This window comes from Panthera onca, chromosome A2 (assembly GCF_046562875.1).
Source record: "Panthera onca isolate mPanOnc1 chromosome A2, mPanOnc1 haplotype 2, whole genome shotgun sequence".
NCBI classification, from domain to species: domain Eukaryota; kingdom Metazoa; phylum Chordata; class Mammalia; order Carnivora; family Felidae; genus Panthera; species Panthera onca.
Window position 1 is genome coordinate 105,262,332 of NC_138340.1, and position 27,350 is coordinate 105,289,681.

General features: G+C 36.3%; 1 protein-coding gene across 6 annotated transcripts; it reads left to right on the forward strand.

The window, feature by feature from the left end:
- TMEM106B (transmembrane protein 106B) lies at window positions 1–27,051 on the forward strand. 6 transcript variants are annotated; one of them, XM_078441869.2, is made up of 10 exons: window positions 1–114; window positions 1,549–1,650; window positions 2,598–2,691; window positions 3,134–3,355; window positions 6,857–6,920; window positions 13,467–13,626; window positions 16,958–17,098; window positions 17,349–17,398; window positions 23,486–23,539; window positions 24,313–27,051. In XM_078441869.2, exons 4-10 carry the CDS (start codon window positions 3,136–3,138, stop codon window positions 24,449–24,451), a joined length of 828 nt encoding a protein of 275 aa, XP_078297995.1. In that variant the 5' UTR covers window positions 1–114; window positions 1,549–1,650; window positions 2,598–2,691; window positions 3,134–3,135; the 3' UTR covers window positions 24,452–27,051. The 6 variants fall into 6 exon arrangements, with proteins under 6 accessions (XP_078297995.1, XP_078297996.1, XP_078298000.1 ...); XM_078441870.2 differs by lacking the exon at window positions 2,598–2,691; XM_078441874.2 differs by lacking the exon at window positions 1,549–1,650.
- Window positions 27,052–27,350: the final 299 nt, after the last annotated feature.

Here is a 27,350-nt window from a genome sequence, read left to right on the forward strand (position 1 = left end):
CGCTTGTAGGCCAGTAGTCCCAGCCCCAGCGATCGGGACTGCAGACCCCGTGACCCTATCCCCTGGCCAGTGCGCGCCGGAGCAGCTCGGGACTGCGCAGCGCTCTGCGTGCCGGTGAGTAATCTGAACGCGCAGGCCCTCGGTCCCTTTTTCGGAGTAGAGCCCAGCGGAGGCGTCCTGGGAAGAGTCAAGCGGGAGGAAAGAGGTAGAACAGGGGAGGCCGCAGGGGAGCCAGCCCAGCCCAGCGACCCAGGGGGCGCTCAGGGTTGGATAATGGCGGTGTTGTGTCACCACCTATCCGGACCCAGTCTCCTGCCTAGGGTTGATTCCAGGTTCCCACACCTTGTGCGGCCAGGTGCCCCCTGCTTTTGCTCTTCTTTAGTTTTTTTTTTGCACGGTTGCTTTGATCTTATCTTTAACCTTTCCAGAGTAGGCTGTGTGCTGTGTTTTGTTCATGCAGCTTACAAAAGGTGCCGGCTTTCGTTATCATAGAAGAAAACGACCCATTTAGATTGGATGGAATGCTGTACTTTTTCCCCCCTCTCTCTGCTAAGTCTTAGATTCATGTTGGGTTTTCAGTAAGAGATTGCGATGAAAACATTGCATATAGGGAAAAGAAAGGGGGGTGTAGCACCTCTTTATAAACCAATGGGTTTTTAGGAATAAAAGTGGCTAAATACTGTTTGATGTGAGGAATATCCAGTAGGGAGGGCGGGGATACCTAGTGCCTAAGTCTGGTGCTTGTCAGTTAGCGTTGCTGAAATAAACACCTGTCAGAGGCAGACTCATCAAGACAACTGTTAGATACAGAAAGAAAACAGGTCCAGACTGAGAGCCACTTGATCTTGCCCTCTGTGTCTCCCTGCCCGCCCACCCCCCTTCCCCCAAAGGATTCTTTGGGATACATCTTAACACTCCTGTTGTGCTAAGATCCCAGAAAGGATGGCTCGGTGGCCACACTGCTGAGGCCCCTGATCCCTGCCTAACTGATATTCCAGACAGGTCCCAAGGTCAGTGTGTGGAGATAGTGATGTTAATTCACCCCTGAACCACCTGTGACTGGCAAATTGGTTTGGCCTGGTTTTAATGTCACTGAGACAAGCCAAGAGAAGATGATCCATTTGTGGACGTTATAGATCATTTATGTTTTTCAGCTTACATGGTTAATGTGTACATAGATTTTTTAAAATAGTAAAATAGTGAAAATAAGCACCTTCATCTTTCTACAATTTTAAATTGATCTGGTTGTGAATATTTTTTATCCTGCTGTATATACTATGTTTGAATGATCCCAGGATGTGGGTGGCATGCCAGTATTAAAAAGTAAACTTTTCTCCATATTATACTATAACTTGAATTACTGAGTGTCAGTTTTCCTTACTCAAATCAATGAGAATTTCTAAAAGACATGCTTATCTCTTTGTATGAATGTCTATAATAATACATTTTTAGGAACTGATAAAAGATAAATGGTCAAATTTGGAAAGAGCAGAAACGTTATTTGTAATTCTGCTTTCCCTTTTTGTTAATTTCCCCTGAGAATATCAGCAGATTGGATTATATGACTTTTAAGTTCATTTCATCCTGAAAATTGTATGACTCAACTGCAGTCCTCTTGCATTACGTACCTGCGGAGGTGATTTTGTATAGGTATGGTATATATGTAGGTACTACCACTTATTCTTACTTGGTTTTAAGTTTATGTTAAATGTAAATTTAAATTTTACCCATGTTATTTTTGATACTGTCACCCTAAAGTTTTGAAATTAATTGTTCTAAATGTTGCTTTGTATTGGTGAATTCTGTTAAATATCTTGGGATATTAGTTTCAACGTAATTTTGAAATTTCAACTCTGTCAACTGTTGAATGAAAGACAAATCTGCGGGATTTGGTTTTGAGTTGTTTTTGTTGAAAGTTTAAAAGTTTCAAGCTAGAAATGTGAGAATGAGAAGGATTGTGGATTTTATTTATCACAAAGCGCATGAATTTTAAAAGGCTGAAAAGTACTACTTCTACTTTTTAAAAAATTAAAAAAAAATTTTTTTAAACATTTATTCATTATTTGAGAGACAGAGCGTGAGTGAGGGAGGGGCAGAGAGCGAGGGAGACACAGAATCCCATGCAGGCTCCAGGCTCTGAACTGACAGCACAAAGCCCGACTTGGGGCTCGAACTCAAGGACCATGAGATCTTGACCTGAGCCGAAGTCAGATGCTTAACCGACTGAGCCACCCAGGAGCCCCAGAAAAGTACTACTTTTGACTTGGAACCACGGTTTAGGGGTACAAGAGCACCTGGTTCCGAGGGTCCCAAATTGATGAGGTTCAACCACTCACCACTAACAATATCCAAAGGCAGAGAGACAAATGGTAGCAAAACAAGAGAAGAATTTATTTCAGTGAGGCCAGCATGGGAAGACCGTGACTAATGTCACAAAGGTTGTCTCCAAAGTGCTAAAAATACTTCTGAGTTTATATAAGGAAAATGGGCAAAGGTGGATGGGTACGTGCAGGTAGCCAGTAAGTTCAGATCGATAATTGTCTTGGGGTCTGGAAAGCCCTTATTGCTTGAAGGGCGTGTTTTGCTTACCATCACAGGATGCTTGGCCCTCAGGGTCTTTTGCCTGAGAAGAGATAAGCTGGAAAGAAGAATTTAAGCACCTAGAAAGTACAGACTGAGGAGGAACAAGAGGTAGTTAAAGTCTTCTTTCAAACTTACCTGGTGATCCAATATAATAACAGTCATAATCTGCCTAAAGCAACTTTAGCCTTTAGTGCTAATTGGTTTAAAGGTACAATATGTTTTTGTTGTATTCCAGTGAAGACCGCTTTCTTTTCAGAGAACCCTAGAAAGTACAAACTTATGTGCAATTTTAATGTTTGAGAGCCCATTCTCATCATGAGTCTGATATGATACCATTTTATAATAATTTGTTAGAAAAAAACACTTTGGATTCTTGGCTCCCTTGTTTCAACTGTTACCCTGATTAAATATAATTCTAATCCAAAAAGTAATTTGAATATTCCCTTGAAGTTTGCTCTATGTTAATTATATTGGTATAAAAATCCCATAATGTTCTTGAGTGTACGTACTTTTACCCTGATTTTATCGTAAGATATTTCTTTTTCTTTAGACATGGGAAAGTCTTTTTCTCAGTTGCCTTTGCATTCAAATAAAGAAGATGCTTATGATGGAGTCACATCAACTGAAAATATGAGGAATGGACTGGTTAATAATGAAGTCCATAATGAAGATGGAAGAGGTGGCGATGTCTCTCAGTTTCCGTATGTGGAATTTACAGGAAGAGATAGTGTCACTTGTCCCACTTGTCAAGGAACAGGAAGAATTCCTAGGGGTATGTGTTACTGTGTTATTTTTCCTTTAAAGAGTTATTCCAGGCATTTGCACTGGATTTGTAGTGAATTTGTAATGATAGCAAACCCATAGATCAAAGCACAGCCCTTTGTGTTTTAAAAACTTGTAGGATTAAAGTTAAAACCGTGTATCAGTTATCTTCAGTTAAACGGACACAAAGAGACAAACATAAACATTTAAAAAAAACCATAAACACATTCAGGTTTACAAAGCAATAATGAAAACCACCCCTCTACGGCTAGTATTGTTTTCTTTCCCCCTTGTGATACTAGATATGCAGTGTCTTTTGACTGAAAATTTTTAGTCCTATTTGGTCATAATCACGTTGGGCACTAGGAACAATTTAAGTAATTTGGTGACCTAATATTTTTAGTTCACGATGTAAAGAATAATAGCAAGCCAGTCATGCCCTAATTAGTTATTTTTAAGAGGAACTACATGAAAAGGGTTGGTAAATGAAGATGGGTCATACGGGGGGGGGGGGGGGGGGGGGGAGGGGGGTGTCAGTTTGTGGCATATCATAGGGAAATTCAGAAGGGAGTAATCTTCATGTGTTGTTTGTAGCCTACACAAACTTTAGTAGAAGTGGCGACAGTAGAAATCATGAAAATACTTTGTGCCATCCTCATTTTCTGCCTGGTTGAAGTTGATAGGTAACCCTGGAGAAACCATGAGGGAAGGGCAGTGTCCACATAAGATATACCAGAGTTTCTAAGCAATGCATTAGGTTGGGGAAGTTTATATATGAGTTGGCCTTTCAATGTGATGGCTTTATCATTGCAGGGATAAGTACCTGATACAGAATAAAAGGATTTTTGTAGGTGAAGGGATTAGTGCCTTAGGCTAAGACAGGAAAAAAAAAAAAAAAAAAAAGGACCATTCTGGCAATCGGGTTATGATTTTGAGGTATAACCACTTGGCATTTTTGGCAGCCTGGAAGTGGATTGTGGATAGTAGAAAGTCAAGGATGACTCTGAAGGTATTTTTGTCTGAATAGCTGGAAGAATGGAGTAGCCGTTAATTAAAATGGTGAAAAGAAGGTTTGAATGTGTATATTCAGGGAGAGATCAGGAGTTCTGTTTTAGAGATGTAAGTGTGGAGATGCATATTTGACATCTAAGTGGACCTATTTAGTAGGGACTTGGTTATAATTGTCTGGAATTCAAATGCAAGGCCTTGGCTGGAGTCATCATAATACAGGTGGTACTTAAAGCTGAGTTGGATGAGAGCACCAAGCTTATCAGCGTGAATGGAAAAAAAAGAGACCCTAATGCTGAACCTTGGGACAGTTCAACATTTCAAACTCAGTGACAGGAGGAAGATTTAGCAAAGACAATGAAAAAGCAGCTAGAGTAGAAGGAGGAAATTCCGTTGTATCTGTGGTGTCCTGGAAATAAATGTGGAAAGTGTACCAAGGAAGAGAGAGTGTACAACTGTTAGATGTTACTGATAGATCGGGTAATGTAAGGAGTGAGAACTGACCATTGGATTTGGTGATGTGGATAGAGACCACTGGATACCTTTAAAAGGGCAGCTGTGGCAGGTTGCATATAGCATGTATAGCGTGGGATCAATAGTGCATAGGAGGAGTGAAGTTATGTAGTAAGAAAGTAGTATTTTTGAGGAGTTTTACTATATATAAGCAAAGAATAGAGACGGTAGCTGGAGGGGGGCTCTGAGTCAGGAAAGGGAGTTTTTAAAAGATGGAGTGAATAATTTGTATGCTGATGAGAATGATACATAGAGGAAAAAAGGTGATAGTGCAGGAGATGGGAGAATTATTAGATGTAGCACACAAGAGCAGGGGGCTGCTCTTACAGAGGAGCGCCTGTAGTTTACTCTTTGTAATAGGAGAGATTGTAGAGTGTATGGACACAGAGACAGGTAGGTGCATAGACGTGGTGGTGGGAGCTTGTGGAAGTTCTGTTTTGTCACATGATGAGCTAAGAGTGAGGATAGGGAAGGAGCTATTGGAGATTTGAAGACAAAGTTGAAGTCTGAAATTGTGGTTTTGGAGAGTCAGATTAAGAGTGTGACCTGGGTAATGTATGATGACTGACATTAAAGGCCACTTGAGATTAGTGATCTAAATGAAGCCAGTGAGCATAGTTGTATGTTTTTCTCTGTTAATATTTAGCTGTATGGATATCACCGTAGGAGCTAAAAGGTTACTTTTAAGCAGGATTGTAGTTTAGCCAAATGAACACCACCAAACAAGACGGGATATGTGTACACACAGAAAAAGACATGTGTATAATATATATTTAAATGTGGTGTGAGGAGGTAGTGTAAATGAGGAGAGAGTTGTGGAAGGGGCAGGGAGGAATAATGGAAGCATTGCAGGAAGCTTTAAAAGAGAATTTGAGGGGCGCCTGGGTGGCTCAGTCGGTTAAGCGACCGACTTCGGCTCATGATCTCGCGGTCCGTGAGTTCGAGCCCCGCGTCGGGCTCTGTGCTGACAGCTCAGGGCCTGGAGCCTGTTTCGGATTCTGTGTCTCCCTCTCTCTGACCCTCCCCCGTTTGTGCTCTGTCTCTCTCTGTCTCAAAAATAAAATAAACGTTAAAAAAAAATAATAAAAAAATAAAAGAGAATTTGACTATGGGGCTCCTGGGTGGCTCAGCTAGTTAAGCGTCCGACTTCGGCTCAGGTCGTGATCTCATGGCTCCTGAGTTCAAGCCCTGCGTCGGGCTCTGTGCTGACAGCTCAGAGCCTGGAGCCTGCTTTGGATTCTGTGTCTCCGTCTCTCTCTGCCCCTCCCCTGCTCACACTCTGTCTTTTTCTGTCTCTCAAAAATAAATAGTCATTAAAAAAAAAAAAGAGAATGTGACTCTAGTGCTTTAAGAGTTATTACAAAGAGCCTAGTTCTGATGAGATTGGAAAAATTGGCGTATTAAAGATCTACTTATCTGTTAAATCTGGATATAGCCCAACCCAGGAAACAAAGGATGGATTTTGGAGTCACATAATGCAGACAATGTGTGGCCTAAATGAGTTGTGGAAGGCTCATTTTGTATAAGCTCTTGAAGCATGAGACTTTCTGTGTGTCACTTTTGATTTTCAAGAATATAGTGTAGGAACCTCTGTAGTTATAGTGATTTCAGGACAGCAAGGTAGCGCTATTTCTTCTGCCCTTATCCAGATACCCAAATCAGAATCTAAGTGGAAAATACACAGTTGGAGGAAGTCTTGGTGAATTCAGATCTTCTGAAAGCTGGGACTTTTTAGATTTTTTTCAGTAAAAAGATTACTCTTTCTCATTCTTTGTATTATTTTGTCTGGACATCAAGCTCTGAAAGATAAATTACCTCTTTTAGAACTCAATGTCTACTTGATAATTTTTGAAGATTTGAGAGCAGTTTACTGAAGTAATGAGATGAGAGCTGGGTTGTAGTCTGATCTTTCTAAACCACCCTTAGATAGAAATCTACTATATTTTCATTAATAGTGTTAATAAATTTCTAATTGTACTTTTACTTTTAGGGCAAGAAAACCAGCTTGTGGCATTAATTCCATATAGTGATCAGAGATTAAGGCCAAGAAGGACGTAAGTGATAAGAAAATAGCAAATTTTTTTGTATTCTTTGCTTTTTGAATTATGTGTAATTACTCTAGTTTAACACTATTAAAATGAAAAATGTCATCAGGTTGTTAAATTATGCCATCAGATGCTTTGTATTATTTAAAAAAAAAAAAAAAAAAAAGGATTCCTGGTTGGGGTAAGGTCTTCAAAGCAGCATAGCATCTGAATTTTCTCAAAAATCTATTTACTAAAACAGACAAACCTAGAATAGCAGTAGGAAACACAAACATTTTCATCAAAAATGAGTGTTAAGGTTCTCCTATGCACCCTAGAATGAAGACAGAGCAAGGATCAGAAAGTGTTAGCAGCTGTGGGGAATTTGTGAAGAGAAACAAAAAGAATTGCAGAAGGTCCTAAGAGCCCTGATATACCAAGCAAATGCTCTGATACATAGTACCCAAAAAGAAGAGGATCCCACTTCCAGCAAATACTTATGGGAGTAACCTGTCAAAAAATAACCTGGGAGGCCTCCACTTCCTGTACCTTGGAGAGAGGGCAGAAAAGGTACACAGAGGCCACAGAGATTCACTAAGGGGATTTGAGAAGATCAGAAGGAACTAGACCACCTTGAGCCCTCAAAGACCTTAGGAAAACTCACCAAAAACTCTTGCAAAAGGACAGACATATCCTAAGGAAAAGCCTATTGGGGATTAGATCCATTTTTTACAAGGAAAGAATAGGGGAAAAGGAGGAAAGTTTCAAAAACTAGAGAGAGAATCTCAGAACCATAGAAGTGGACATATATACAGGCCATCTTAAAAAAAAAAAAAAAACAAAACAAAAAAACAACTTTACTACAACAGAGGATGGAGTTTAGGAAAGCCACCCTGGCCCATCCTCACGGAAATGGAAAGCTTCTGTGAAATGTACAAAAACATCTCATTTAAACACGAGCAACAAAAAATATTGCAGTGAAGTGTCACACAAAGTCAGTTAAAAAGAAAGAAGAAGAAAGTGAACTGAAATAAAATGTTAACAGATCATGGAAACATATCAGAAAAACAGATGAAAACTGTAACTTAAGAAACCTATAGAAGCTCTGACAGAACAGCATGAGTCAGAAATTGAAAAGCTCAGAAATGAGATGACTAAACAATATGAGGATGTGAAATAAGACTATGAACCCCTGAAAGAATTAGAAAAAAATAATTTCAGATATAAAGAGAAGACTGAAAGAACATAGTGCAAACAGATACCATGGAAAGTATGGCAAAGGATATAGAACGTACAAAGGAGTAAATGAAAACACAGACACATTAATGAAAAGTATTTAAGGTAAAATGGTATAGAACACAAGGAAAGAAGATTGAACAAACATGTAATTGAAGCCCCTGTAGAAAAACCAAAGGAATCAAACTGAACAAATACTAAATACTCAATTCGAGAACACTTCCCTGAGGTAAAACAAGACATGAACCTGCATACTGAAAAGACACGCCATGATTTTAAATTGTGTGCTACCCATCCTAGTGAAAGTACTGGACTTTGATGGTAAAAAAACAAAACAAAACAGAAAAACCCTTTGAAAAATCCCAGGCAAAAGGATCAATTTATAAGGGACAGAAAATCAGATTGGCATGCTTCTTGACCACTGTGCTCCAAACAAGTAATCAGTAGAGCAGCATATTTAAATATGTATCATTGGAAAGAAAATGAACCAAAAATTTAAAAAAGTCAATGTGACCCTTTATTATAAATTATGTAGGTGGTTATGCATATTCAAGAAATTAGGCTTAATTCCTTTATAATCTTAGGATGAAAAAAAACTCTCTATGATTCAAAATCCAGTGAGGAAAGAAAAGATTAATTAATTTGACAAAGTATAGGTTAACTTTTACAGGTTGAAAACAAAACCTTAGTTGAAGCCAGAATATAAATGGCAAACTGGGAAGCGATGTCTGCACGTTACTACAAACATATGGCCAATATCCTTACACTATAAGGAGTTTCACAATTTGAGAGGAAAAGGCCACCACCAGACAAAAAGTAAGATATGAACAGCTCATCCACAAGAAAGAAATGCAGATGTCCTTTAAACATGTGAAAAGATGTTCAGTCTTGATCATAAGAGAAATACAGATTAAAACATTGAAAGACCATTTTTTATCAGATCAGCCAGGCTCCAAATTTTGACAGTGTATTTTGTTGGCAACACTGTGTGAAATGAGCACATCCATACCTCGGTGAAAGGGAATTTGATGTTATCTAGCAAAATTACATAACACATTTACCCTTTCCCTCAGGAATTCTACTTTGAAAATGTTTTCCTGAGGATAATTGTCAAATAAAGTATGGTTTTTATCCACCGTGCCAGTGTTTTATAATAGCAAAGGACTAGAAGTAATATAAATGTCCAGTAATAGGATTCGGGTAGAATAAGTCATGCTACATCTATACAATGATAACATGGAAAAGGAAGAACTCTGTATTTCACTACAGTTCATATCTAGAGTACGTGTGTGTGTGAAACACACACATGCATACAGAGAAGGAGAGAGAAACAATGGAATGATAAACCTAAGACTAATACAATTGATTACTCTCAGAATTTGGGAGGGAACTTGGAAGAGGGAACAGGTAAGCATGTGAGATCTCTGTGTGTATGTGTATATATTTATATTGTTTGAACTTTACAACCATGTACATTTTTTTTTAAATAGAATTTAAAAGTTTGGAAATTGGAAGTCAAATTTAAAAAATGCTAAAAATTGAAACAAACTGAAACAAATGATTCTAACTGTATATCCGGTTGTTGGCATGACTGCAGATGAAAGAATCACTTTAAGTGACTTGAAAACATTGCACTTTGACTGTCAGTGTCTAGGAAGATGTGTTCTAAATGACAAAGATAACTACCAACAAAAGCTTAAACTGTACTCAGTAGCTGCATTGTTAGGAGTAATGTTAGTGTAATTTTGAAACTTCTTTATGTAAAGCAGATAAGTAATTATGTACTAATGTCATTAGGGAATAAGATTCTTAGCCTAAAAACAAAGTGATACAAGTACAAAATCAAATAAATTTGTTTTTTTCACTTCCAACCAAAGATGGAATCATAGGGACTAGGTTTATTCTTATGTCTGAAACAACTAAAAAACTGGACAGATAAATGAAACAATATTTTTAGACAGTGGACATCAGCCAGTACAGGCCAGTGATATCTGAGAAAGGGAAAGCTAATGACGTAAACCCTATGATTGTACCACTTTACTGTCTAGGAAAATATATCAGATCACAGTACAATGCAGGCAGAGCTTAGCAGTACCCCTAAACTGAGGAGATAGATGGTCCTGGGAATCTCGGAGGCCAAGACCACAGTTAGTAGGGCAAAGTATGAGAGGATAGAGAGTTACCACTGGGTACTCTGTGAGTGTCTAGCTGAGTACTGATCAGTGTATATGTGTGAAGAAAGCCCCTGAGGCTGAAGGAAGAACCATACAAAACAAAACAGAGGGAGCAGTCCCTAACGCTTATATAGGACCGGGGATAGTTTCCACCAATCAGTGTGGAAAATCTCATAATTCAGAGGGAATCGGGTGGAGTACTCAGAAGGTTATTCCACAGAAAGAATTACCCCTAGATTAAAAGCTGCAGTACTCATGCTTAACAAGACCTAAAAGCAAACGTCAAAAGGTTTAAATTCTTTTCAAGAAACTCAACTATATCCCAATACAGAGCTCAAGAATATATGTAGGAATTCCAAACTATCCTGCATTCAACATGGTAAAGTATATGAGTCTGTCATCCAATTAAAAATTACCAAGCGTGAAAAGAAGATGAAAAATATAGCCCATAATGGGAAAGACCATTTATAGAAACAGACCAATAAATGGCATAGAAGAAAGCATTTGACAAGGACAGTGAAATACTTACTTTAACTATATTCTGTAGTTTCAAGAGATGGGGCTTAAGAATAGACATGGAAGATATTTTAAAAATATCCAAATAGAATGTTTAGAAATGAAAACTACAATATCTGAATAAGATGAAAACTACATGGGAAGAGTTAACAGCAAATTAGACACTTCAGGAAAAAGGAGTGAATTTAAATACATAGCAATAGTAAGTATTCAGAATGAAATATGAAGAGAAGAATGCTGTTGGACGGCAACCTAGACACCTATTGAGTACCTGTGAAATCAGTCACTGTTCTAAGGCCTGGGATACAAATTTTTCAAAAGTATCTTTGGTATAAGGGAATTATGAATTTATCGAGGAGATAGACATGTAAGCTAGTGATTATAGTACCTTTGTCTTACCTGTTAGAGGTATTTCCAGAGTACTATGAGAGCAGAATATGGTAGAATCTAAATTATTTTGTGGAATTAGGGAAGGCTCCAAAGAAGATGAAGCATTAGCTGAATCTTAGCAAAGTAGAAAAAGTTGAGGTAGACCGTTTCGACAGAAGGAACAGTATGTGCATAGATGAGAGTAACAGGCTGGCATTCAGATGTTTGCCTAAAGTAAATGCTGCTGTTGGAAAGTGGTAGAGATGAAGCTTGAGAAAATAGCAAGGTCCACACCATTAGTAAGCTAAGAAATCTGAAAACCGTAGGAAGCCCCTTAAGAATTTTTAGGAGTTTCAGATGTGCAATGAAAAAACAATGACTCATTTTTTAGTGAAACTATAATATTTTACAAACAGCTGTGGTTCTTTAAGTTGGGGGAGTTGTGATGAGGTAGTTAGGAAATTATATTTATGTATTGCTTTTGTCTGCATATTTTAGCTGTATCATTTAATCCTGAAAACAAATCTACACATTTTAGAGTGGAGAAAAAAAGTAAATTGCCGAAAGTGTTGCAAGTAGGAAATGGCAAAAGTAGAAATGTAACTTGAGTCCAAATAAGCCACATGATCTTTATAGCTTTATCAGTTCTATACCTCCTAGGATTCATTACTGTCCCTAGAGCCATAAGAAAAATGATGACTGGTGAATTTTATAATAGACATCTATAGTCTTCATCAGTGTACTAGCCAGTTTTTCAATTTGGTAGAAAATACTATGTGGAATGTTTATCCCATCAGATTCATGGCTGTAAACTTGGGGTGCAGAGTAATTTAGGACATTGATCATATATTAACACCTGGAGCTGATTTATAGGCCCTAAACCCTAAATAGATTACGGCGGGCTCACCTAGCACTGATTAAAAATAACAACACTAAAATAGAAGAAAATTCAACAAAGTTCAGATTTTTTTAGTCATGATTTTTGAACTCTTTTTTTATACCTTTTTTAGGGGTTTGGTGTAGAGTAGGTACTATAAATGTGTGCTAAACTATTCAGTAGGTGATCTAGTAGTGATCATCACCCTACTCAGGTTTCGAGGAAATCTAGAGTGAGTGAGTGGGAACGTCTTTGTTTGCTCAAAACAGTAGTGTGGGCCTAGTAGTAGTGAGTTAGCGAATCTTTGTTTTATTTTTTTTTTTAAACCATTTTGTTCTCTTTTCTTAGACAAAATACTCAGAAACATAAAACATGTGCAAGACTCATTTGAAATAGCAGTTGTGGGGCAGGCAAAGATTACGTCTGTTAAGGCATTTGGGAATTGGTGGGGAAGAGAAAGTAGGAGAAAGGATAAAATGAGAATTTATTTAATGACTAGAACATAAAGAAATGATTAAGTAATATAAAAGACCTAGTTTTAAAAAAAAAATAAAAGGTGCTGTGGGCTTTGAGCTGAGAGGTGTTTATTGGAGAAACCAGGAAGATTTTACTTTGAAACCCTATTTTGAGGATAAAATTGAAGATAGAGGCAATTTTTATCTCTGGAGATTGGAAATAAAGAGCGGGAGATGGAAGAGATACCTGTCAAGGAGAGTTAGAAGACTAGGAAAGGCATGGAAGGTTTTTTGTTTTGTTTTGTTTTTTTCTTGTCTTATATCTGCATATTATTATCCCCTTTCTTGATTTTCAAGAAACAGCTTAATAGCATCATCAAAACAGAGTTGATTAATGTAAACAATATTTTAAAAACTGAGTACATAAATACTTTGGGATGAGGAGACTCAAAAAGTCTTAGTGAGACTTAGTGAGATTGATGAGGCATGTGGTTATGTCATTATGCTTTTAAGGGCTTCACAGGTGGTTCTGATGAGCAATCACTTTGGGAATCATATAATGGCAAAACTCACGTGAAAATTCTGCTCTGCTAAATTCAGAAGGGAGAGAAGGGACTTTTGAAATCCCTGTTTTTATAAAGTTCTCCAGCTTAATTAATTCTAGTGTGCAGCCTGGTTTAGGAATCACTGTAGTTAATATTGTGCCTTCAGTAATCCTGAAATCCCAGTCTCCAAAAAGGTACATACATCTTTTAAGGAGAACATTTTAACACTTTATAGACCAGACCCAACACTACTAATTACTTTTATAATATAAAAAAATGGTAAAATTATACTTTTCCTGCTGGTATAATAGGGGAAAAATTCAAGTTGAAAATATCTTCTCTAAATGTTTCATTATGTAATTTTTGATGCACATGTATTTTCATACTCTCATTTTTGTTTTCAGAAAGCTGTATGTGATGGCTTCTGTGTTTGTCTGTCTGCTCCTTTCTGGATTGGCTGTGTTTTTCCTTTTCCCTCGCTCTATTGACGTGAAATACATTGGCGTAAAATCAGCATACGTCAGTTATGATGTTCAAAAGCGTACAGTATATTTAAATATCACGGTAAGTACAAAATTACATTAAAATATTTGACTACATTCCTTTATTATATTAAGTACACTTTTGTCCCTCTGAGAGAATATTAAATGTGACACTGGTCAGTTTGCTTTCTGTATATCTGCTGTTGATCTTTTCTATCATTTCTGGTTGTGCCGAAAATGGCAAATAGTAAGTACTGGTGATTGTGTATACAGAATCATTTAGCATTTGAAGTTGCCTCTAAAATGGTAAATAAACTAAACTGTTATTGACAAAAGAATATTTATAGTCCGTTTACTTTTCAGCCTTTGAATAGCTTCTTGCAAAGTGTTAAAAGTAGGTTGATTCTATAAATGTTATAAAGGTAACATTTTCTTTTCCTTATATATGGTGAAATACAATTTTTACCGTTTTAACAGATTATTCCTGTATTGTGTCTAAAGATAAGGTACAGGGGCGCCTGGGTGGCTCAGTCGGTTAAGCGGCCGACTTCGGCTCAGGTCATGATCTCGCAGTCCGTTGAGTTCGAGCCCCACGTTGGGCTCTGTGCTGACAGCTCAGAGCCTGGAGCCTGTTTCAGATTCTGTGTCTCCCTCTCTCTCTGCCCCTCCGCTGTTCATGCTCTGTCTCTCTCTGTCTCAAAAATAAATAAATGTTAAAAAAAAAATTTTTTTTTTTAAATAAAGATAAGGTACAAGTAAGTGCCTGTTTGATTTCTCTTATAAATTAGTATATGGGGAAATATCCATAGTGTTTTACTGTCCAGGAAAACACTGCTGTCTGTGCTGACAGCTCAGAGCTGGGAGCCTGCTTCCAATTCTGTGTGTATCTCTCTCTCTCTCTGCCTCTCCACTGCTCACACTCTGTCTCTCTCAAAAAATAAACAAACATTAAAAAAAATTTTTTTTTAAAAATCATTATTTGAAAGCTTATGCTTGTGCTCTCTTGACTTACAAATTAAGTGGATTCTCACTGCTCTCAGTAACAATATGTCTGATAGTACTAAATTGTCCTTTTTTTTTGTCTTTCTTAATGTTTATCTTTGTTATCTTTCTAGCTTTCAATATATGATTGATCCTTTTAATATTGGATCAATATTAATTTAATATGCGGCACTTCAGAAAAAGACCTATACCAACATTATTTTGCATGTATAAAGGATTCCAAGATTCTTCTGAATCCCATTCTTTGGCCTGTATCAGAAGGTCCATTGACCTCAAATTAACAATCTCTTTCCTGCAGTGTCTAGAAATTAAATTGACATGGGTATTAAGAGCCAAGTAGATAAAAACGTTTGTATATTTAGGTAAAGATTATTTCTACTGTATTAGGAAATTAAAAAAAAAAAACTCTACATTTATAACTATGATTTAAATTAATACATAAATGTGATCATGTAATTGCTGGTCACTAGTACATTCTTTTTTTAATCCTTTTTTACTAAGATTCTTCTTTCCACTTATCCCTTATTGCATCTTTTCATCTTTCTCCATATTTATATTAATTTATAAGCTCACATTGTCAGCTTTTCTTAAAGTAATATTTATTTTAAAAAGAATATTTTGTACATATTTTATGCATGTTGGTTTTCTCACTTGTTAATACCTTGTAGAAATCTATCCTCAATTTCTGGCTTAGAGTTCTACATTCTTTTTAATGGGCTGTGTAATATTCCATGCAATAATTTAATACTAATCATTTTTGTGGATGGTCATTCACTTTCTTTTCTTTTTGTTTTTGCCACTATTCTCATTCACATCCTGATGTTTTTATTTCTTTGGAATAAATGCTCAAAAGTAGGATTGCTAGGTCAAAGGATATATGTATTTTTATTTTAATGGATATTGCTAGATTACTTACCAGAATGGCTGCAATGCTTCACGTTTCCCAGTAATGTAAAAATTGACCCTTCTGCTCAAATCCCTACCAAGAATAGAATTTGTTGCTTTCTACAAGCTCTACTAGTTTAATGAATATTAAGTTTACTAGCTTATCCCTAACTCTAAATGAATTTGAGGGTTTTTAAGTGTTTCTTGGCCAATTGTATTTGTACTCTTTTGATTTGTTTATTCATATGCTTTACTTTTTTTGTTTGTTTTTACCTCTAAAGATTTTGTCGTTTTCTTTTCAGTTTGTGAGGGCTCTTTGTATATAAATGGTAACCATTACAATCTGCCTTATGAATATTTAAGATTCATCATTTAGTTACTGTTGATTTTCATTTGTGATGACTGTTTTAGATGTTTTGTTATCTGTTATTTCTTGATTTAACATTTTTTTCCCACTGCTCATTTTCTAAAATAATTTGACATAACTGTGAATTAGAATTATGGAAATTGCCCCTGCTGTTAAGTACAGAAATGATATAGCTCCATTTCTTTCCAACAAATAGACTTGAATCTATCCCATTTCTTCTCCAAAGTGACCCAGTAGAAATCTCTACTCATGTATAAGTTAAAATACCAATTTCTTTTAGACAAAAAAGTTTATATGAAGTAGTTTAAAATTTTAAATGGTCATTTTTGTACCTGATAGAATAGGAAATACATTACTAATATAGTCTGTGAAGATATTTATATATTAACATTTAGTAGAAATTCAGATGAAATTTAAAAATTATTTTTATAGAATTTTTCTAAGGCCATAAATACATTTTCTAACATTCATTTTTTATATTCCTGTAATGTACATTTTCTGGGCCTGTTGTTTATTTTTTAATTTTTTTTCACATTTATTTATTTTTGAGAGAGAGAGCACAAGCAGGGGAGAAGGAGAGAGAGAGGGAGACACAGAATCTGAAGCAGGCTCCAGGCTTCAAGCTGTCAGTACAGAGCTTGATGTGGGGCTTGAACTCAGGAACCGTGAGATCATGACCTAAGCCTAAGTCGGATGCTTAACTGACTGAGCCACCCAGGCACCCCGTAAACCTGTTAATTTTTAATTGTGTGCTTATTGTCGGCATATTATGTACATAGTATTCATCATAAAACCAAATAATTAGCTTATTTAATATCCTTTGATATTTTTGGCAATATTTTTCTTCCTCCTAATAACTGAAGTGTGGCCACAGCTGAAGTCATTTTTTTAATGTTTATTTTTGAGAGAGAGACACAGAGCATGAGTGGGGGAGGGGCAGAGAGAGAGGGAGACACAGAATCCGAAGCAAGCCCCAGGCTTTGAGCTGTCCTCACAGAGCCTGATGTGGGGCCCAAACCCACAAACTGAGATGGTGACCTGAGCTGAAGTTGGATGCTTAATGGACCAAGCCACCCAGGCACCTCTGAAGTCATTTTTTTAAATTGATTTTGGATACATATTTGTTATGCTTATACACTTTTTGCCTTTTCTTTTACAGAACACACTAAATATAACAAACAATAACTATTATTCTGTTGAAGTTGAAAATATCACTGCACAAGTTCAGTTTTCAAAAACTGTTATTGGAAAGGCTCGCTTAAACAACATAACCAATATTGGCCCACTGGATATGAAACAAGTAAGTTTCCATCATAAGATACTTTGGAGGAGTTCAATGACTTTTGACTTTCTATATCATATTAATCTGAGGGAGGGGGAGGATTTCCTCACAAACTTGACATGTGTTCTTTGCACGTATAAGAGAAAGTCTTAGACTCAGCCATGCAAAAGGAGAGATTTCTAACTCTTTGAAATTGTGAAACATGTCTGAAATCTTTGATGCTTTGCTCCTCTTTCTAGTTGGCTTATTTTCACTTTTTGTCTTTCAGATTGATTATACAGTACCTACTATCATAGCAGAAGAAATGAGTTATATGTAGTAAGTTTTAATATTTGAATAATGTTCTCTCCTTAAATTATAAAATATCAAGAATAGAGTTTACAGATATCTTTTTAATTTCCCACAATCTTAGCAGTCAGGAAATCACATTTGGAATACTTCTGGCCTCTGATCATCTCTATTGTCTTCTCTCTTGTCAACATGCATAATATTTATGTGTAGTATGTGTCTATACCCTTAATATTCATTTTTTCTTATTTTTCATAATTAAGGTCAAATACACCTTGTCACCTTTTTAAAAAGTATTTATTTTTATTTAAACTCAAGTTAGTTAACATATAGTGTAATATTGGTTTCAGGGGTAGAATCCAGCGATTGACCACTTACTTATAACACCCACTGCTTATTCCAACAGGTGCCTTCCTTAATGCCTATCACCTGTTTAGCCCATCCCTCCCACTGACCTCCCCTCCAGCAACCCTCAGTTTGTTTTCTTTAAGAGTCTGTTATGGTTTGCTTCCTTCTCTGTTACCTTATTTTTCCTTCCCTTCCCCTATCTTCATCTGTTTCTTGTAATCCACATATGAGTGAAATCATGTTTGTCTTTCTCTGACTTATTTCATTTAGCATAATACATGGCAAGATTTCATTCTTTCTTGATCACTGAGTAATATTCCATTGTATGTATGTGTACATTATATATATGTGTGTGTGTGTATGTGTGTGTACAGATGTATACACACACACCACACACCCCTCCCCCCCCCCCCCCCCCCCCCCCACACACACACATCTTCTTCATCCATTTATCAATTGATGGACATTTGGGCTCTTTCCATAATTTGGCTATTGTTGATAGCACTGCTCTAAACATTGTGGTGCATGTGTCTCTTTGAATCAGCATTTTTGTATCCTTTGGATAAATACTGAGTAGTGCCAATTACTGAGTCGTAGGGTAGTTCTATTTTTAATTTTTGGAGGAACCTCTGTACTATTTTCCAGATAGGCTGCACCAGTTTGCATTCCCACCAATGGTGCAGAAGTATTCCCCTTTCTCCACATCTCACCAACATCTGTTGTTTCTGGAGTTGTTCATTTAGCTAATCTGACAGGTGTGACGTGATATGGTGGTTTTGATTTGTATTTCCCTGATGATGAGTGATGTTGAGCATTTTTTCATGTGTCTCTTAGCCATCTGTATGTCTTCTTTGGAAAAGTGTCTATTCATGTCTTTTGCCCATTTCCTCAGTGGATTATTTATTATTTGGATGTTGAGTTTGATAAATTCTTTATAGATTTTGGATACTAATCCTTTATCTGATACGTCATTTGCATATATCTTCTCCCATTCTGTAGGCTGCCTTTTAGTTTTGTGGATTGTTTCTTTTGCCACGCAGAAGCCTTTTATCTTGATGAGGTCCCAATAGTTCATTTTTGCTTTTGTTTCCCTTGCTTCCAAAGACATGTCTAGTAGGAAGTTGCTCTGGCCAAGATCAGAGAGGTTGCTGTCTGTTTTCTCCTGAACGATTCTAATGGTTTCCTGTCTTACATTTAGGTCTTTCATCCATTTTGAGTTTATTTTTGTATACAGGGTAAGAACGTGCTCCAATTTCATCCTTTTGCATGTCCCTGTCCAGTTTTCTCAACACCATTTGCTGAAGAGACTGTCTTTTTTCCATTGGATATTCTTTCCTGCTTTGTTGAAGATTATGGCCATACATTTTGGGGTCCATTTCTGGGTTCTCTATTCTGTTCCATTGACCTATGTGTTTCTTTGCCAGTGCCATACTGTCATGATGATTACAGCTTTGTGATACAGCTTAAAGTCCAGAATTGTGATGCCTCCAGCTTTGGTTTTCTTTTTCAGGATTGCTTTGACTATTCAGGGCCTTTTCTGGTTTCATAAAAATTTTAGAATTGTTGGCTCTAGCTCTGTGAAGAATGCTGGTGTTATTTTGATAGGGATTGCATTGAATGTGTAGATCGCTTTGGGTAGTATTGACATTTTAACAATGTTTGTTCTTCTAGTTCATGAACATGGAATGTTTTTCCTTTTCCCTGTGATGTCTACAATTGCTTCCATAATTTTCAGCATACAGATCTTTTACCTCTTTGGTTATGTTTATTCTTGTGTATCTTACTGATTTTGGTGCAGTTGTTAATGGGATCAATTCCTTGATTTCTCCTTCTGCAAAGGATTATTGGTGTATAGAAATGCAACCAATTTCTCTATGTTGGTTTTATATCCCGTGACTTTGCTGAAATCATGTATGAAATCTAGCAGTGTTTGTTTTTTTTTTAGTTTAGTTTTTTTTTTTTTGTTTGTTTATTAATGTTTATTCATTTTTGAGAGACAGAGAGAGACAGAGCATGAGCGGGGAAGGGGCAGAGAGAAGGAGACCCAGAGCCTGAAACAGGCTCCAGGCTCTGAGCTGTCAGCACAGAGCCCTATGCGGGGCTCGAACTCACAAACTGTGAGATCCTGACCTGAGCCAAAGTCAGATGCTCAACCGACTGAGCCACCCAGGCACCCTGAAATCTAGTAGTGTTTTGATGGACTCTTTCAAATTTTCCACGTAGAGTGTCATGTCATCTGCCAAGAGTGAAAATTTGACTTCTTTCTTGCCATTTGTATGGCTTCTATTTATTTTTGTTTTCTGATTGCTGAGGCTAGGACTTTCAGTACTATGTTGAACAACAGTGGTGAGAGTGGACATCCCTGTCGTCTTCCTGACCTTAGGGGTAAAGATCTCAGTTTTTTCCCATTGAGGATGATATTAGCTGTAGCTCTTTCATATATGGCCTTTATTATGATGGAGTATGTTCCTACTATCCCTATTTTCTTGAGGGTTTTTATCAAGAAAGGATGCTGTATTTTGTCAAATATTTTTTCTGCATCTATTGAGAGGATATATGGTTCTTATTCTTTTATTAATGTGTATCATATTGATTGATTTGCGAATATTGAACCAGCCCTGAAGCCCAGGAATAAATTCCACGTGATCATGGTGAATAATTCTTCTAATGTATATTCTGTTGGATTCTATTTGCTAGGATCTTGTTGAGAAGTTTTACATCCAGTTTCATCAAGGATATTGGCCTGTAATTCTCCTTTTTAGTGGGGTCTTTGTCTGGTTTTAGAATCAAGGTAATATTGTCTTCATAGAATGAGTTTGGAAGCTTTCCTTCCATCCTATTTTTTGGAACAATTTGGAAAGAAGAGGTGTCAACTCTTCTTTAAATGTCTGATAGAATTCCCCTGAGAAGCCATCTGGCCCATGACTCTTATTTGTTGGGAGATTAAAAAAAAAAATTTTTTTTTATTGTTTTTTTATTTTTGAGAGAGAAGGAGAGACAGTGTCAATGGGGGAGGGGCAGAGAGAGGGAGACACAGAATCTGAAGCAAGCTCCAGGTTCTGAGCTGTCAGCACAGAGAGCTATGAGATCATGACCTGTGCCAAAGACTGATGCTTAACCGACTGAGCTACCAAAGCGCCCCTATTGGGAAATTTTTGATAGCTGATTCATTTTCTTTGCTGATTACGCATCTCTTCAAATTTCCTATTTCTTCCTGTTTCAGTTTTGGTAGTTTGTGAATTTTTAGGAATTTGTCCATTTCTTCTAGATTGCCCAGTTTGTTGGCATATAATTTTACATAGTATTCTCTTATAATTGTTTGTATTTCTCTGGTATTGGTTGTAATTTCTCCTCTTGCATTTGTGAGTTTTTTCTATTTGGGTCCTCTCTTTTCTTTTTGATAAGTGCAGCTAGGAGGTTATCAATTTTGTTTATTCTTTCAAAGAACCATTATTTAGTTTCATTGATCTGTTACACGTTTTTTGTTGCTGTTTCTATATTGTTTTTTGTCTGTATTATGTCCTTTCTTGTGCTAGGCCTTATTTGCTGGTTCTTCTCTAGCTCCTTTAGGTGTAAGGTTAGGTTGTGTATTTGGAGACTTTTCTTCTTGAAGTAGACCCTTTTTTGTTTTAATTTTTTTTAACGTTTATTTATTATTGAGAGACAGAGACAGAGCATGAGCATGGGAGGGACAGAGAGAGGGGGAGACACAGAATCTGAAGCAGGCTCCAGGCTCTGAGCTATGAGCACGGAGCCCAACACGGGGCTCAAACTCACAAACCGTGAGATCGTGACCTGAGCCGAAGTCAGATGCTTAACCGACTGAGCCACCCAGGCACCCCGTTGAAATAGTTCTTTATTGCAATATACTTCCCTCTTAGGACTGCCTTTGCTGCATCCCAAAGGTTCTGGTCTGTCATGTTTTCATTTTCATTTGCTTCCATGTATTTTTTTATTTCTTCTTTAATTTCATGGTTAATGCATTCATTCTTTGGTAGGATGTTCTTTAACCACCACATATTTGAGGACTTTCTAAATTTTTTCTTGTGGTTGACTTCAAGTTTCAAAGTGTTGTGATCTGAAAATATGCGTGGCATGGTCTTGATCTTTTTGGACCTGACTGATTTGTGACATGGTATATGATCTATTCTGGAGAATGTTCCATGAGCACTCGAGAAGAATGTCTGTTCTGTTGCTTTAAGATGAAATATTCTGAATATATCTGTTAAGTTCGTCCTGTCCATTGTATCATTCTAAGACATTGTTTCCTTGTTGATTTGCTGTATGCGGAGTATTAAACTCTTTTATTATTATGGTTTTATTATCAGTAGGTTTCTTCATGTTTATCATTATTGGTTTATATATTTGGGTGTTTCAGGTTGGGGGCATAAATATTTACAGTCGTTAGATCTTCTTGATGGATAGACCTCTGAATTATGATAAAATGCCTTCTTCATCTTTTGTTATAGTCTTTGTTTTAAAATCTTGTCTGTCTGATATAAGTATGGCTACTCTGGCTTTCTTTTGATGTCCATTAGCATGACAGATAGTTCTCCATCCCCTCACTTTCTTTTTTTTTTTTTTTAATTTTTTTTTTTTTTAACGTTTATTTATTTTTGAGACAGAGAGAGACAGAATATGAATGGGGGAGGGACAGAGAGAGGGAAACACAGAATGGGAAGCAGGCTCCAGGCTCTGAGCCATCAGCCCAGAGCCCGACACGGGGCTCGAACTCATGGACTGCGAGATCGTGACCTGAGCCGAAGTCGGACGCTTAACCAACTGAGCCACCCAGGCGCCCCTCCATCCCCTCACTTTCAATCTACAGGTGTCTTAGGTCTAAAATGAGTCTTGTGTAGGCAGCATGTAGATGGGTCTTGTTTTTGTGTGTGGGTTGTTTGTTTGTTTTTTTAAACCCGTTCTGATACCCTATGTCTTTTGATTGGAGCATTTAGACCATTTACATTCAGAGTGATTATTGAAACATAAATTTAGTGCCATTGTGTTACCTGTAGAGTTGGTGTTTCTGGTGATGTTCTCTGGTCCTTTTTATTCTTCATTGCCTTGGTCTTTTCTGCTACCCCCCCCCCCCCCCCCCCCCCCCCCCCCCCGTCCCTCTTCCTTGCAGGGCTGGTTTAGTAGTCACAAACTTCTTTACTTTTGTTTGTCTGGGAAACTCTTTTTTTCTCCTTGTATTCTGAATGACAGCCTTGCTGGATAAAGAATTCTTGGCTGCATAATTTTCCCATTCAGCACACCATGTCACTTTATTTACTATAAGAACCATAGTCTCACACATTTTAGTATTTGTTGACTTTAGTATAGCAGAACTAAAAATGCTAGTATTGTGTAATGTTCTCTTATTGAATTTCTAAAGCTTTTACATTGGGTCTAAGTGATTATTAACTCTTAAGTAAAAAAAAAAAAAGATATTTTTTTTATCATCTTTTATGGTATCAGGCTGATACAGAATTTCTAACAAACTGTTTACTACAATTTCAAAAGATGAATAAAAAGTAGCAGTAATTTGTAGCCAGTGTGCAACAACTCTACAATTGCTGTAGTAAAACATGTCTGTTTTTAGAATAAAAAGTCATGAAAATCTTTATCATTATTAGGTGTAGAAAACGTTCCATCAATAAATGCTTACTTATGTCTTCTGTATCATATCTCTTTTAGTTTTAACATAGGGAAAGGAATCATAATTAAGTGATTTTAAATTATAATATCATAGCCATGTTTACTCACATTGTTTTTTCTTTTTAACAGTGATTTTTGTACACTGATATCAATCAAAGTACATAATATCGTACTCATGATGCAGTAAGTATGAATTTTTTTTGAAAGAAATATTTCTTTTTTGAACTTTAGATTTATAACTTTGGTTTATAGCATACACAACACCTTTATAAGTATCAGTTCAGTCGGGTTTGAAGCCTTAAAAGAGTGCGATGAGATGAGTAAATATTATCCCACTTTAAGAATGAGGAAATCAGAGCTCGGAGAAGTAGTGAAGGATCACATGGCTGCTGAAGAGTGAATCTAGACCTTGCAAGAACACAGGAAAATGGCAGGTGTTGGGATGAAAAAGAGGACAGAGCTCAGCATCCATTGTTCTGTTATCTATGGTAAATAGTCCTTCACAGTAATAAGAAGTACTGTTACTAATGTGCAAATTGGGTGTTACTCTAGGCCATTAAAACATTGTAGGTTATAGGTTTGGTGTTTGGACCTTCAGCTAATGGTCCAAAATGTGATGAAAGAATGAAAGAATTTTCCTGTGATGAGAGAATTTTGTTTTTAAAAGTGAAATGAACTTACATATTTTTAAGTAATGATAAATGTTCTGAAAACATGGTATTTCTTGTGTATAATTATTGGAGTAGGGCTTGCTAAATCAGCATTTATGCTATCTGTTGGGCAAATATTCCCTGAGTGGCCCATGTCCACAATATTATCATTAATCAGTCTCTCCCTGGAGAAAATTTTGCTATATGAAAGTATTCTCAGTTCACAAAACTTCTATGTAAATAATAATGTGTCTCCCTATTTGAGTTTTTTTGTTGTTGTTGTGTCTCCCAATTTTTCTTTTTTAGAGTTACTGTGACAACAACATACTTTGGACACTCTGAACAGATATCCCAGGAAAGATACCAGTATGTTGATTGTGGAAGGAACACAACTTATCAGTTGGGGCAGTCTGAATATCTAAATGTACTTCAGCCACAACAGTAAAAATTAAATGATATGCCCGTGGAGAAGAAGAAATCCCTATCGATATTTTCTAGAACTCTGAAGAATGAGGTACTTACTTCCTGATAGGAGATCTTAAATTGAAGAAACCTAAAGTTTACACCTTCCATTTTAGGGGTACAAGTAAAAGTATGTGGACTCGAACATTACTGCAGCGATCCACTCTGTGTTCATGTTGTCTGTACCAGGATCTTTTACTTGAATCTAAATTTGCCAGTTGATTTTCTTCTCCCCCTCTCCCTAGCGGGGGAAATTGAGACTTCCCATGTAGGACAGTAAATAATTTACAATTCACAGCTTCGGCCACTACTGAAAACCTAACTTTGATGATGGACATAATTTGAGAAACTTTATTTCTGAATGTTTTTATAGAATATTACTGAGAGCCTGTTATTCATGAAAGACTTTTTAAAAATAACCTTTTTTTTTTCTGTTTTATAAATTCCCATTGCTACATAGTAGGATTTCAAGATATTTTACCTTTTAGCTAAACATTTGTAGTTTTTCATTTGTTGAAATTCTACTCATTTGCACGTTTTTGTCAGTCTTATTTCAAGCCAGTGCTTGCAGAACAGTAGAAAGCAAAATAATCTTTGCAAAATTCTGAATCTAAAATTTTTGAAAGCTCCCTGTTTCACATGTCTTTCCATCTAAGTAAGTTTTGTGAAATTTTTGTGTAGTCTTCAAACATCGTTAATGTATAATATTGTAAATAAACTGTGCATGGCTTTTATACAGCTTAAATAAATGTCAAATAAAGTACAGATTCAAAATAAAGTAAGTTGCTCATAAAAATAAATAAAACGGGAAATTGAAATTCAGAAACTTATAGAATGTGAATATGGTTCCAGTTACATACAGGATCAGGCATCAAGTGATTTTGAAATAAAGTGTTTTGATGCTCCACTTTTTTTTAATGTTGCTTTTCAGACTAACAAGTTGTGGAGACACTTTTCACAGCTCTTTGGTACCCGAGTCACCCAATGTTTCCCATTTTATGCCTGTTTTCAAGGAGGAAATTGTGTCTTTGGTAGAAATTCTCCAAGAAATCTTATTAAATGATGGTGGCTATATAAAAATTAAACCTATATTATGCCTTTTAAAAATTTAATCACTTTGCACATCACATGGATATCAAGCCTCTAGCAGTTAACGTTTTTAAATTTTCAACTTTTTGTTTGGATTTTATTTAAAATTGTTTTCAAGTGGAAATTATTGACTTTTGCATTTTGTCATCTTATATTTTTAATACCATTTTCTGTTTGGGCTTTGTGCCTTTTCACTTACCAAGTTCAAATTACCTTGTAAATATATACCACTGAGGGTAGGGACCAACTGTGATACCAAAAAAATAAATAAATAAATAAGTGGCTTGAGATTAATTTCTTTCTGTTCCCTAGAGACAGAAGTCAGGTTCCCTTTCCCTCAAAGTGCCTAACTTAGGTCTGAAACATACCTGTTTATCAGTCGGACTCTCTCAGCTGTTACACACAAGCTTTGTTTAATTATTTAGAGCTAATGAAGTCTCCTTTCTGCCTTTAAAGACACTCAGGTCTCCCCTTAGTGTTGTTATAATTTTCCCCAAGTTTTCCTGAGTGAACATTTTAAATGGGTAGAATACACTTTTTTTTTTTTTGACTGTTGTTTTACCTTAATCGTTGCTAACTCACCCATCGTTGCTATTAAAGTCACCCCATTACATTTGTTATAGACTCACTAGTCAAACCCAGCCTTCATGTTTTTTTTCTTCTATGATTTTTGACTACTCCTATTCTCCTTGAAACTGAACACTCCTCTAATGTTTCGATTCTATTTGTATTTTTCAAATCATTCTCATTTCATTTTCCCTCATTCTGTCTTTTGATCTTTCAGTGACTATTATCTAGACCCTCTTTTGCTTCAAAATTTCTACTCCTGTAACTTTAACCAACAATCATCTATATTAGGGCTTCCAAATCTTTCTGTATACCTGACCAGTCACCTGTCAGGCTTCTTCTCATTTAGTGAGTTACCTAGAGATGATAGTATTTCACTGACTGTGTAAATCAAAGTGTTTCAAAAATGTTTATCATATTCTGTTCTCTCCTTGTCCTTACTTCAAAATCACCCTTCATTTTTTCATAATCATCCTTCAGATATGCCTCCTTCAGAAATCAATCCGGGTTTATTTTTTGCTCTGTATCTTTTAACTTCACAAGAGTATGTAGTGTAAGTTGAATGGATTTTTCTATTGATTTGTGGTCTGATATCCTTTTGGAGTGCATGCATAGTATTTGCTGAAGATACAGGAAAGTGAAGGAACATTTGCTTTTAGTGACTTGGTTTTGAATATTTTTTCTTCATTTTTAAAAATTAAAACTTTATTGTACCTACTTTCCATGAAGCATAAGGTAGAAAAACCTAGAATTTAAGATAAGTGCAAGCCTGTAGTAGAAAAAAAGATCACCTGTGACTACTTTCAGAGAAGTTTTAAATAACTTGCCAGAATAAGCTTGGAACAGAGCAGGTATAAGTTAATAAAATTACAAAAATACATTCAGGTGAAACAGAATTACAGCCATTAAAAAAAGAAAAAAACACAGGGAAGGCGAATGAGCATTGCCCAGTGTATTTTTTCTTACATAGTAATAGGATAGATAGCAATATATTTTTTAAAACTGCTTTCAGATCTTATTCAAAGGATATGGTAAAGATGTTATAATTTTTTCCCCCTGATACTCTCAAGAATAACTTTTTCTTAAATTACACTTTTAATAGACTGGTCATCCTAACCAAATCCAATACTATAACAAGTCTCTGTATGTTGATATTATATGTATCTAACATATGCCCTTGTAAAAGCTTTCATGTTTCTCTTATATAATTTACCTGGCCCTGTGAG